At 35.3% G+C, this 12,648-nt stretch overlaps 1 protein-coding gene and 1 non-coding gene across 2 annotated transcripts; one reads left to right on the top strand and one right to left on the bottom strand.

Moving 5' to 3' along the window:
* The first annotated feature begins 2,547 nt into the window (after nucleotides 1-2,547).
* On the top strand, nucleotides 2,548-2,621 carry TRNAN-GUU (transfer RNA asparagine (anticodon GUU)). The gene has a single exon. It is a non-coding gene; the product is annotated as a tRNA-Asn (tRNA).
* A 274-nt stretch (nucleotides 2,622-2,895) lies between these two features.
* LOC131074386 (protein ENHANCER OF LHP1 1) lies at nucleotides 2,896-11,398 on the bottom strand. The gene is made up of 12 exons (XM_058011007.2): nucleotides 10,990-11,398; nucleotides 8,053-9,101; nucleotides 6,793-6,969; nucleotides 6,587-6,703; nucleotides 5,669-5,773; nucleotides 4,960-5,094; nucleotides 4,813-4,868; nucleotides 4,588-4,693; nucleotides 4,372-4,488; nucleotides 4,144-4,267; nucleotides 3,912-4,042; nucleotides 2,896-3,747 (listed from the first exon to the last, which is right to left on the bottom strand). Exons 1-12 carry the CDS (start codon nucleotides 11,252-11,254, stop codon nucleotides 3,190-3,192), a joined length of 2,940 nt encoding a protein of 979 aa, XP_057866990.2. The 5' UTR covers nucleotides 11,255-11,398; the 3' UTR covers nucleotides 2,896-3,189.
* Between the last annotated feature and the right edge of the window lie 1,250 nt (nucleotides 11,399-12,648).

Here is a 12,648-nt window from a genome sequence, read left to right as displayed (position 1 = left end):
CACTTAAATCATAGGTACTACGACATGAGTAGGGAACTCCTAAATAAATTAAAAAGTTACAATGACATTATTAAACACACACAAATATATATATATATATATATATTAAAAATAACTAGAATATTAAGATTCAACACACTCACGCACATGCATACACACAATTTAGTTATATATAATTTTAGTTTAAATATAACTCAAGACTATTAAGATTCAACACACACACACACACACCAATTAGTTTAATAATGTATATATAATTTAGTTTAAAAATAATTTAACTTGAATATTAAATCAAATAGCTTATGTTATTACGTGATAAAGTATTGATATGTATTGGTAAATGAAATGAATTGAACTGATAAATGATTAAAAATATTTATAAATGAAATTCATGTTAGTTAAAAACTTATATATATAATTTAGCTTAAAAATAACTTAACTTTAATATTCATATATATTATGTTATTACATGATAAAGTATTAATATGTATTGGTAAATGAGATGAATTGAAGTGATAAATGATTAAAAATATTTATAAGTGAAATTCATGTTAAAAAACTTAAAAGACATGTTACACATCATGTACCTTAACATAGAACACAAATAATTGATCCTTTCATTATAGGCAACTTCATTGAAGCACAAAAGATCCTAGATTGTTCATCCTATAAAAATGATATTTTCCTTTATGGGTAGAGATGAATTAGTATCTAATATCATTTAAACAAACGACAAGGGCAATTAAATTAGATTAAATTGTGATATGTGTTAAATAAATTGTCTAAACCATTGAAGGTCTTGAAAGTCGAAAAGTTCCTTCTCAAGGATAATACTTCCTCTTGATTGTCTTGTAGTAAAGAGGTTTCAATCTTCTTATTATAAAAGTCCTAGTTAAGATTAAGTGCTCATGTGTGGTTTAAAACATTTAGAAGGCCTTTCCTTAAGCCTTTCTTTAACCAAACTAGCTAGAAACAATTTCAAAACAAATTCTTTTTTATGACCATAATTTTTGGGGGTATTTTATTATTAATAATTCTAGCTTGCCTATGGTAAAAATATCTAACATGAAAGCTCTTTAGCTCTTCTATAAGGGCATCTACACTATCAAAGCCTTAGTCTCTTCCAAAGATTAGATCTATTGGTCAATATTGTTGCAATTTTTTGCTCTTAACACAAAATTGTCTTAAATGTTGCCTAGTAAAGAGCTTTTGCTCAATGTTACGCTTCACAAGATGGGCCTCCAACCACCTTTCGCTTGGTAGAAAGATATGAGGTGGAATTTTGACATTGTTGTTAAGAATTATACTCCAAGGTTGGTGTATAAGATTCATAATATGTTTTATTTGGCCCTTTGCACGCTCAATTGTCACTAGGTATCAATTATTTGCCCAAACCCCCAAATCCCTCCCCCTTCCAACCCTCATCCAAACATTCGATCACCCCCCAAACTTTGTTTTGGTGGCTTATACACATTTGGCAACCTAAACTAGAGCCTAAAATTGTTTTTCTTCTTCAATGTCAAATCCATCAAGAGCTTTCGATCAAGAAAAGGCTTCGACGCTAGCATTGGTCATCTAAGACATCTATATTACAACAAACTTCAAACCTTCAAGCATCTCCCAAAGTGCTTGGAAATGGATTCATAACATGTTTTTTTGTCTTTTCTTCCTAGAACTAGAGGAATTACTCAATTTGAGAATCCTACTCTTTGATTGTCTTACATTACTAAAACATAGATTTTTTTCAGAGATTCAGTTATATTTCAACTATAGAATTCTACATATAATGATCTTTTCAATAATCAGATATTAATTTTATTTTTCTAGACAAACTAGTACATATTCTTGTCTTTCCATTCTTCCATATTCAAACATAAATAAATAAAAATGACTATTAAAATCCAACCTCTACAACTTATCTACCTCTAGCATGCTACTACCCCTATCCCCTCAAAGGAACATTATTACTTGCTCCACAATATAAGTATTTCTTGTAGCCGAAATTGAAGCTACTTCTTGCATCCTCCGCAACATAAGAGTTAGATTCCACCATTCAAAGAGACCATTAATATAGTTGAATAGCCATTAATGTAGAATTGACAAAAAGGTCGATGCTATTTGATCATTGCCTCTTTAATTAAAATCTATTAGCATCACTTGCAATCCAAGACTCACAAGATGAGCATTAAGCTTCTCATCCTCCCTTCAATAAAACGTCTCCATTGGAAATTTCTGATAAAAAATCACCAATCTCCTCACTTTATAATTTGTCTTATGTATATTAATGTAAAATTCCTCATTTATTTTTCAAATTTCATATTTAACTTACCGATCTCATCAAGCATCCCTAATTCTTATGATTCGAGGCACTCTATCTCAATAGCGAAATCTTAAAATCTGGACTTCTTGTTTCCAGCAAGACTTAAAACTATGAAATCTTAACAAAATCACTATTATGCTCTATGAAAATAGTGACAAATTATTGTATGAAAATCTAATTGTTATTAAACAAATTAGTAATATGAATAATAAAGCACATAGTATTAAGCTGGAGTAGCTCAGTTGGTTAGAGCGTGTGGCTGTTAACCACAAGGTCGGAGGTTCAAGCCCTCCCTCTAGCGTTTTAAAATCTTATATATGATGTGCCATACACAAATTTACCAAATAGCATTTAAAAATACCTCATCTGATATGCCATATACAAATTTACAAAATTTACAAAACGAGTTGTCACATGTAACATAGATATCGAATTACGATTTCTTTACCTCGTCCATGGTTCCTACACAAAGTTTTACAAAACAAACACGGTTTCTCGATTCCTGATCACCACAGACACAGACCATTAATCTGGTATTACAAAAAAGGAGAAAACTCATTTGATGAACAGCAAAATTTGCAATTATGTAAAACAAATACATCGAACTGAAGTTAATCTAAAAGATGTACATGATTCCCACAGGAAAATGCCACCGAGGCGTTAAAACCTTCACATTGAGTTAGCTCCAAAAAGCATTTCTATGCAGAGCTCATATTTCCCTTTTATCGGTTGCTTCAGTCAAGTTAATTAAAAGGTATAGTAATGATCCTTGAATTATCGATATCAGGCATATGTGGTAGCTGCAGACATGCAGCATGACTTGTCATAGTTTTGTGGCTGATACTCTGCCAACCGAGCCATTCTTTTCACTATTTCTTAGCTTGTTTTGATGGCTTCTGAGCAGAGCAACCTGTGCCTGCCCTGTCCTTTCGCTTCCCTTCATTTTCTGCTGTACTCTTCATTTGCTTTATGGAATTGAATAATGAACCATTGCTTTCTGTGGTTCGGTTTGCCGAAGCATTTGAGGCTTTGGCAAATGGGTTACCTGGTTTCTGAGCAGAGCCATTGCTGAGTGCAGCTTGGACTTGTGAATCTGCACTCTTTTTCCCTTCACCATGTACCGAATTGGGTTCCTTTCTTTTAGCTTCTAGATCATCCACTTCAGTTCTTGTGTCATGCTTTGATAACCCTCGAGAAGTATGAGTATGCTTGGATTCTAGAGAAGCATCGTTTGTCTTGTTTGTCTTGGTTTCTAGGGGAACGTCATTTGTCTTGACTTGAAGATGAGGAAGATGAGGGATGTCACCAGTGTGCGTCTTGAATGAGACCTGTTTGGCACCCAAGTAAACTGGACTGTCCAAATATGGACCATCAGAAGTTGGTGCCTTGCAAGCTATGGACTCCATGGTTTCTTTAAGTATCTTATCCTGACAATATTAAGAAACATAAATAGAAATTGATTGAGAATTGATAAAGATTCACTAAGTTTTCTGAGCTTCTAAAAACTATAGTTCATTGAAATTTTCCCTAATCCAAACAACTGTGCATGAATGTCAAGCAAAGAATACAATAAGTACAAATTCCAACCCACCTCCAACAAGGCATTAAATCGTTCTGCCAATATGGGAAGCTTCATGGCATTGGCAAGTTTTATGGCACCCTGTAAAGATTTCTCCAATGATAACATTGCTGCCAGCTCTGTTGCTCTAACCAACTTGTCTCCTAAGTGGGACAAGTGATTGTGTGGTTAGATCAATAATCTAGCAGCGGAATTATCCTAGAACATAAGCAAAGATTCTGCGCGATACTCAACAGTAACTTACCCTTGCAACAATTTGCTATGAGACGTAGAAGGCATCGATCAAGTGCAGCTTCCATCTTAAATATAGTAGTCTCTCTATTGTTTTCACTGCCACATGTCGCAGCCTCTTCTGCTTTGCTTTGCATCTGCAGAGTTTGTTTAAACTTGATATTATATATTAAATCAGGCAATTCTTTTGAATAAATATGAGTTGTAATTTAGCTGCAAGACTCTCAGAAATGCAACCTACCTGTGAAAGAAGTAGGCTATCTCTTAGGAATTCACTTTCTAGATCATCTGCCCCAAGATCAGAACATGCAAGAGGTAATGATAAGTTCAGAACACTCAATATTGGCTTTGGGCTTACCTAAGATTACAACAACGAAACATCAGAATAATGAGATAAATACTTCACACATCTCTTCAAAAGCAACTCAAGTTTTAAAATTTTGACCAGCCAACATACCTGTGGATAAGTCTCAGGCGATTTGCAAGCAACACAGAAAACCTGCGTGTTGTTTAGCCCTACCATCCAAAAGTTCTCATTTTCTGACTTTCTTTCTCTGGCAGCACTGAAAAAAATGCAGCAACATTGTGATTGAATTGTACAATTTTTTATCTAAAGCAATCGAAAAGAAGTTGCACAGATCAGGTTCTCTCAATCACTCGTAAAAATGAATAATTTTCATACCTGAACATTGGTATCCAACATCCATCATATTCCTTGGTGAACACCCTCAAATTTCCCTGCATTTCCTCACACTTAGAGAACTAACTCATGCAGCTCGACTTGTAGCACAGAATGTCACATTAAAAATGTTTTTGAGAGATCCAATACCTCAGAATCGTATGAACTTAGCATCCCTTCTTCACTGAATCCAAGCCATGTAAGATGAGAGCCGGGGGTTATAGGAAGCCGACCAGATAAATAGCGTTGTCTTTCAGAAACTCTGAACACCTCAAATCCCAGCACCTGAATACAAAGTCCATGAGCTAATAAATTTAAGGCACAAAAGTAGCTGATTGAATAAACAATTCATGATGAACAGAGGTGCAGACTGCTGGAGCAAGGGTCGTGGTCGGGGCTCTCCAGCAAGCAGGGGACAAGGCCACCCAAGAAAGCAACATTTGCGTCCACAAGCTAGGCTCTCTATGGATACTCTTTTGCTTATCGAATATACAGTTATCCTTGTAAATTTTTATTAGTCTTTAATTTCAGTTTAAAACTCTGAATTCAGGTTGATGAACCTGGATATAATTAGTACTTATGCATATGTTTTGGTTTCTAGACTTAAACCTTAAATGATTCAAGAAAATGGCTGAACCCTAAGCTTCAAGGCTCTGTTTTTGAAGGGCCCTCTGTGATCCTAAGAGCAGAGGTTTTTTGAATTTTTTGAAATGCAGTGATAATCATATGTATTTACTCAAAATTAATATAAAATGTGGCTCTACCTTTATCGACCAAAAAAAATAAAATAAACAATTCATGATTACATACTGTTAAGTAGAGACATCACTACAATCATCTTGCGAAATCTGAGCCTTACCTGGTCACCAGATGGAAGAGGACTTGAAGCATGTGTGGCAACAACAAGGAGGTTCTCATGTCCTACGGCAGTAATCACTGGTCCATCTAAAGAATGGACAGATTTCTGTGGAACAATATAATTTTCAAATGATAAGAAATATAGCGTCGATTGTAGAATTTTATAAAGCAAGAAAAGAAATATAGATTGGCACTCAAATTCCGTCTGATTTGACTTTTGGAATTTGCTACACCGTTATGGAAATTTTAAGTTCAAAGGACTTATTTTCTTCATACACAAACACCAACCAAAATGTTGGATAATCACATTGAATTCTGGAATTTGCCATCCTGTGATACAATTTAAATTCAATGGAGTCGCTTTAATTCATTGGCGAACTGCCAAACACCAACTAAATCTTTGAACAAAACCACCAATAAGGAACCTAGGACTCAATTTCATTAGGATTATAAACATAACTTCTCTTTCATCGTCATTCGTATGAGTCAATGTACATTTGCTACTCCAAAAGAAAGCCTACTGAATGCACGGAGTAAAGCACTTTGTACTTTGTCAATACATCACATATAATTGAGAAAATTAGGCCAATGCGGCAAATGGAATCACGAGGAATGAAACAAAGTGTTACTTTGACTGTGGATAATAGAGAAACTAACTCACAAATATTTTTGTTACTGGATAAAATTGCAGGCATACGCCTTGTCAACAGTGAAGGACTGAATGTGGCCACTTGGGGAGGGCAGTCTATATACTGGACTATCAAACTTACAGTGATCCAATGGAGAAAAAAGCATTTTTTAAGGGATCCTCTCAATGTGATATTGATGCTATTTTCTTTCAAGAAATTACAGGAATAGAGATTCTGCAGCATGCTATTATTCCTAAGAGGCAGAAAAATGTGTTAAAAGGGAGTCAAACCTGCAAGCCACCCCCTGAAAAAATCCTAAGGAAATTAAGACTTGTTACTGCTGCAACCCACCCTGAACCAAGAGCAACAGCCTTCACCTCCTCTCCAATCGGGAATCGCATGGACCACTGAATAAACAAATAATATGCAATAAGCAACTTCTTGTCGTCAAACTAAGTAGCCAAATCCTTTACTAAAGTAAAATAATGCTTCAAACCTCGCTATTGTTCGCCCAACTACTTAAAGGCCGATACATAAGAGTGCTTGGGTTCTTCTCGCCCTTCTGGGGACTTGCATAAACACTTCCACTTTCATTAAGAGAAGCCATGGTAAAACCAAAATGGTCACTCATGGAGGGCACGCGGAAACCTTTTCCAAGGTCATGAAATTCCACCTGCATTGACAAATTTTGCATAAGTATATTTTCTTTGTTGAATTTGATATCAATGTGTATTGCATCTATACCACTTACATTTTAGCTATTCTTTGGAATTATGCTTTCTCATTAAGACAAAAGTACTTCTCTATTAAATCAATAACCAAGCTCTAATCAGTAGTTGCGCTGCGTTACAGACTCTTCCTCACGTTTTCAGGGAACAAATCTCTAAACACCTTAGAAATATTCAAAAGAGATACACTCGGTAATCCACCTTAGAAATATATCTGAATCTAGGTCTGGCTTTTTAATTTTGACTGAAAACTATCACTAGCTGGCCTAGGTATTCTTGCAATCTTAAATACACCTGTTGAACACATTAGCTAATGACACAGAAAGGTGTTGATGATTTTGTTAGGGATTACTGAAAGAAGCTATGCAAAAGGATACAATATCTGATATCCTTTGATGCACATAGCTTGCATTAAATAAAAAGTTGAAAATTTAGCCAGAAGATCAATGTAACTCAAAAACAATTCTGAGAAATATATCGGTTGAACTGCATTCGAGGCAGTTCTGTCCCCTGGATAGTCTATGCCAAAACTCTCTGATAAATTAAGGTTTCTACAAAACAGTACAAGCTTCTAAGTTTCTAACGATGGTTAGCAGTTAGAACAGCTGATCAGAGCACATGATTAGACTTAAATTACTGATTATATTTAATTTGAGTTAAATTTTACTTGAGATGAACAATCAAGATGTATAAAAATGTGGTGCATCTATTATGGAATGTATGTAATACACTGTAATTCGTGCAAATAGACTGACACGTATAGAAAAGTATGGATTGAACAGACTCTGAAGAGATCTTTGCTGTGGATAATTCTGGATCCAATTCGTCCTTTCTTTGAATAATTCAATCTGATCATTTATGTGTTAAGGTTACAATATGGCAACAATCACAACTTTGGCCTTAAACCGGCCTATAGCGTTACCTTAAATATTTTACATGGGTTTAAAATTTTGTTAATGTGACCGGGTTTTCTTTTGTGATTCTGCTTTTAATTAGTGCAAACAACTAAAAACTGGGGAGAAAAATACCTCAATATGGGAGAAACCATCCTTTTCAAAAGTGATAATGCTTCCAAGCATGTTATAGGAAAGAAGACTACGTTTCCCAGATTCCCTTGGTGTTGCACCAGGCTGAAATGCCTCCTGCATGGTTGATTTTGTTTTCAATTTATCTCTGCGACTCTTGAACTCTGTAATGTCATTATCTTCTTCCCCATTTTCAATTTTAACAGACGGCTTCTTGTGCAATATCCTTCTAGGAAGCCTGCCCATTTCATCATCCTCGCTCTCATCCCCTATCCCATCCAGGCTCCCAGCATCACTGTCTTCCAAGTCTTCTCCATATTTACCCATCAATGTTTCCTCAAATCCCATGTCATCAGTATTCTCAATATTACCATCTGCTGGGGACTTCATGTGAGATGCAACAGGGGATTCCCACAAACCGAACCTGCCCAACACATCAATCACCGACAAAGTGTTCCCACCGGGTTTCCATGCAAGTGAACAAATTGGTTTCTCAAACTTATGCCTATCAATATCTTGCCTCCTATCAACCTCCCATATCATGACCTGGCAGTCAGCCCCAGATGTTGCAATGTACTTTCCATTGGGTGACCAAGCCAAAGACCCTATGATATCAGAGTGACCCCCCTTAAGGCTGAGAACCTTCTCTGCCGTATCTCTGTCATACATTGAAACCTCGTTTTTCCTCCCTGGAACTGCCAGCATTTCCCCATCAGGGCGCCAACTAATCTGATTTAAACTTGTTGGACTGGAATCTGTATTGGGCGCCACTTTTTTCAGAGTATGCATAGGTTTCCCTGTTGATAGCTGCCAATAGATAACAGTGCCATCACTATCTGCAGATGCTAGGAACTCATTGTTTGGATCAAAGGAAAGGCTTGTGACCGGAAAATTGTGGGCTTTGAGCACCCTGGCAATGGAGCTATCAATGGTGTTGATTAGCTTAATACCCTCATCATCTCCTGCAGCAGCTAGCAACTCTCCATTCTTGCTGAAGGCCAGAGAGCGTATCGGCAGAGTAAACCTTGTAATATTGCCCTGAAATTCTCCACCTGGAACACAAGATTTAGTTAGCATTTCTCCAAGCGTATGACATTTATGTAATCCAACATTATGAGGTATTATTTTAGGAAATTAAATGCATGAAGTGTTTGAATCATTTGCAATGATTTTTCTTTCATTAGTGATTAACAATAGAATGACAATAGTACGACTCTCGCAGAGGTGAAGAGGTGGAATTAAACTAGCAAAATCAACATATTTCTTATTAAACTTTGCTCACAAGTAAGAAGTACAAATTTGATTTCCTTGGAGGAGCCTCCTCTAAGCAATTAGAGGGTTAACCTCTGTTTGAGGCAGGCTACAAAGCTAAACGAGCGTAATAGGCTTGTTGAATACCCAATTTGGTATTTTGGTCTGGATTTATATTAATAGTAAAATGACAAAATTCTCATAATCAATGAGAGGTTAATCATTGCTTGACAAAGGCTGTAAATCAATAAATTTAAGTGGTACTCCAAACACCCAGTTTGGTCTTGTGGTCTTAAATTTAAAACTAAGACAACACCAAACATGGAGAAAAGAGAAAAAAAGAAAACCAGATGAAAGTTAGTCTAAACCATGCCTGTGATTGAAATTTCAAGCACAATTTTTGTGGTCTTAAATTTAAAACTAAGACATCACCAAACATGGAGAAAAGAGAAAAAAAAAAAAACCAGATGAAAGTTAGTCTAAACCATGCCTGTGATTGAAATTTCAAGCAAATTTTTTGATGAATTAAAGGAAAGGAAAAGATACAGATGAGACATGAAAGTGTGTGGAGTAATTGCAGTTTGCAGCATTTTTCAAATTAAATTTTATGCTCATATGCTTAAACCTCAGCTTGATAGAGGCTACAACGTCATAAATTTAAATAGCTCACTGAAAACCCCATTTGGTCTTTTTAATTGGATTTAGGTTTACATGTAAATCGACATGAGTTATGGAGCAAAAGAGAGTTCAAAAAAACACTAAAGAGAAGTTATTAGACACCATATTTCTAATTGAACTTTACATCTAATTCTCAAAGTGTAAAAGGACCAGAGATAAATTATGCAGAGATGTTAGTTTGGATCATATTTCTGATGGATTTCCTCTGCATAGACTTCCATGGGTAAAAGAGCAAGGAAAGAAAAGTACTTGGAAATCAGCTAAACAGAAAAGTCAGATTGGAACACTTGAGTTTTGTGCAACTGCAATAGTTTTTATGGGTCAAAGAAGAGAAAAAAACTACATTTAAGTTAGCTGAGGCATTTTTCTGATTAAATTTCACCGGAAGCTTTTAGAGTAGAAAGGAAGAAAAACAACCTGCAGAGAAATCACGTTGGAACAAATTTCTAAGCAATTGCAAGCATAAGCTTTTATGAGTAAATCAGTTGAAAAAGGGACTACAGAGAAGCTAGTTTAAAACATTTTTCTGATTGAATTTGATTTGAATTTTTAAAGAGCAAAGAAGTAAATTACAGGAAAATCAGTTAATAAAATCTTCTATGGACGACAATATACGCATGATTTTTAACAGACGACAGAGGAGAAAACCTTAGATTATTATGTATCACATATCTGATTGAATTTTATTTCTATGAGTGATACTTTACGACACCATAGGAGAAAATCTTGCACGAATTTTATTTTGAAACATGTTTTCTTGTTGAATTTTATGCATTAAAAAAAATGCGGGTGAAATATACAGAAAAGCAGAGAAAAAATCTAACTGCGTAGGTTTTGGGGGCAAAAGAATAAATATCATAGAGAAAAACTAGATAATAACATATTTTCTAAAATGAACTTTTAACACAAATTTGAGAGCAAAACAGCAAAAAAAATCCCAGAGACAATTTGGATGGAAACATGCTTCTAAATGCTATGCAATAATTCTGTGGATATTAGACCATAAATAACCTGGATAAGAATAGAGTTTGACAGAGTGGTCTAAAGATCCTGAGGCGAGACTTGTAGACGCGATGGCCATGGCTGTGACTGCCTGCTTGTGATGACGAAGAGTGATGGGCTTTGAAGAGGGAGAAGAGGGTGAATGAATGAGAATGTTGTTGTCCGCCCCTGCTGTAATGAGGTACTTGCCATGGCTGTCCCACAGAATGCAGGCCACTGATTCAATATCATCGTGCTTGTGGGCATCTTGCAGTTGTATGGATCTGCCCTTCATTTTTGTTGCAGGTGATCCCCTTTCTTCCTCCTCCTGGACTGCAAGTGGTATTGGGCGTTTTTTCTTTCGCTCGATAAATGGCGGGAGAGTAAGTATCTTTGAGGCGGGAATTTTTTGTTTGTATTGGGAGAGATTTTGATTTTTTGTATGCTTCCTCGGGGTCACTCATAGACTAGTTAATAGAAAAGGTTATAAATCGTTAGAAATATATTTATCACTTAAGATTATTTAGGAGTTTTATTTTAATTTATTTTATGGTTATTTAAAATTTAGCACTTGTGTTTAAAGGGAGTGGAAGAAAGTGTAATGGTTATGTTGATTTCAATTTTTATAAAATCTTGTATAAAAAATGTTTTAATGACTTTCTTATTTGAGATAAAGTCTCAAAATTGAAGAATTATATTGTTTGTTTTAACTATGCTTTATACTGAATCATTTTAATAAAATATGATTTTTTTTCTTAATTTTGTTGTTTTATTTTATGTAGCTTTTTTTCATTTATCAGGACCAATCATCCCCAAAGAGCATCATCCACATTTGAAATTATGAAAACATTTTACATCTCTCACTACAGCTTGTTGATGCATAGGTCTTCCTTGCACAAAGGCAATTAAGGCATAATGTTATGTTTTACAATATTTCTAAGAACCCCATTGGATGCATAGTTCGTGTGAATAAATGGAAATTAAGTTGCCTCACAATAGAAGAGAAGACTTATGGACTATGCTTAGACTACTCGAGTCTAAGATATAGAATGTGTTAATAGTTTGGAATTATGTCCTGGAATTATAGATTACCAAAAAGTTCACCAAACACTCATCTATTTTATTTTATTTTATTTTATTGTGAATATCTCCCTCCTATAATCGAGCTCACATCTCCTAGGGTTAAAGAGGATTAAGTAGAGTCCATCCTACAAAAACTTAAGACAATTCTTTTGAATTTAGAAGTAATCGACTAGGAATAAGTTTAGAGCAAACTCTCCTTTTACAATAAAATCAAGAAGAAAACAATAGGCATCAAACAAGAGAGTTAACCCATTTCCAAGAGGTAAGTGGAATAAAAATTGTACAATAAATTCCTTCCTCGTGAATGCTTTCTAGGAGCTAAATGCAATTCATACTAATGCACCCAGACGCATGAAAATCATCATAATAATGCTTCTTAAATGATTTTCTAGAGCTCACTCACACATTTGAACTGCAACACCACACATCAACACAATTATCCACCATCAAGCGCTCCTTCCTTGTGAAGTAAATGATTAAATCAACACCTTGCACATAAACACCATTGAAACTCATAAGACACACATTCTTCACAAAGAGGGCTCTCTCTCTCTCTCTCTCTCTCTCTCTCTCTCTCTCTCTCTCTCTCTCTCTCTCTCTCTCTCT

Source organism: Cryptomeria japonica, chromosome 3 (genome assembly GCF_030272615.1).
Source record: "Cryptomeria japonica chromosome 3, Sugi_1.0, whole genome shotgun sequence".
NCBI classification, from domain to species: Eukaryota; Viridiplantae; Streptophyta; class Pinopsida; order Cupressales; family Cupressaceae; genus Cryptomeria; species Cryptomeria japonica.
Note: the sequence above shows the minus strand (reverse complement) of the source record. Positions and strands in the feature narration are given on the sequence as shown.

Bases quoted from the DNA above. Each gene is read 5' to 3' on its own strand.
- LOC131074386 (XM_058011007.2), bottom strand. From the start codon at position 11,254: ATGAAGGGCAGATCCATACAACTGCAAGATGCCCACAAGCACGATGAT. The intron at 4,268-4,371 runs GTAGGTTGCATT...CAAACTCTGCAG, and splicing joins ATAGCCTACTTCTTTCACAG to ATGCAAAGCAAAGCAGAAGA. The intron at 4,043-4,143 runs GTAAGTTACTGT...TGTCCCACTTAG, and splicing joins CATAGCAAATTGTTGCAAGG to GAGACAAGTTGGTTAGAGCA.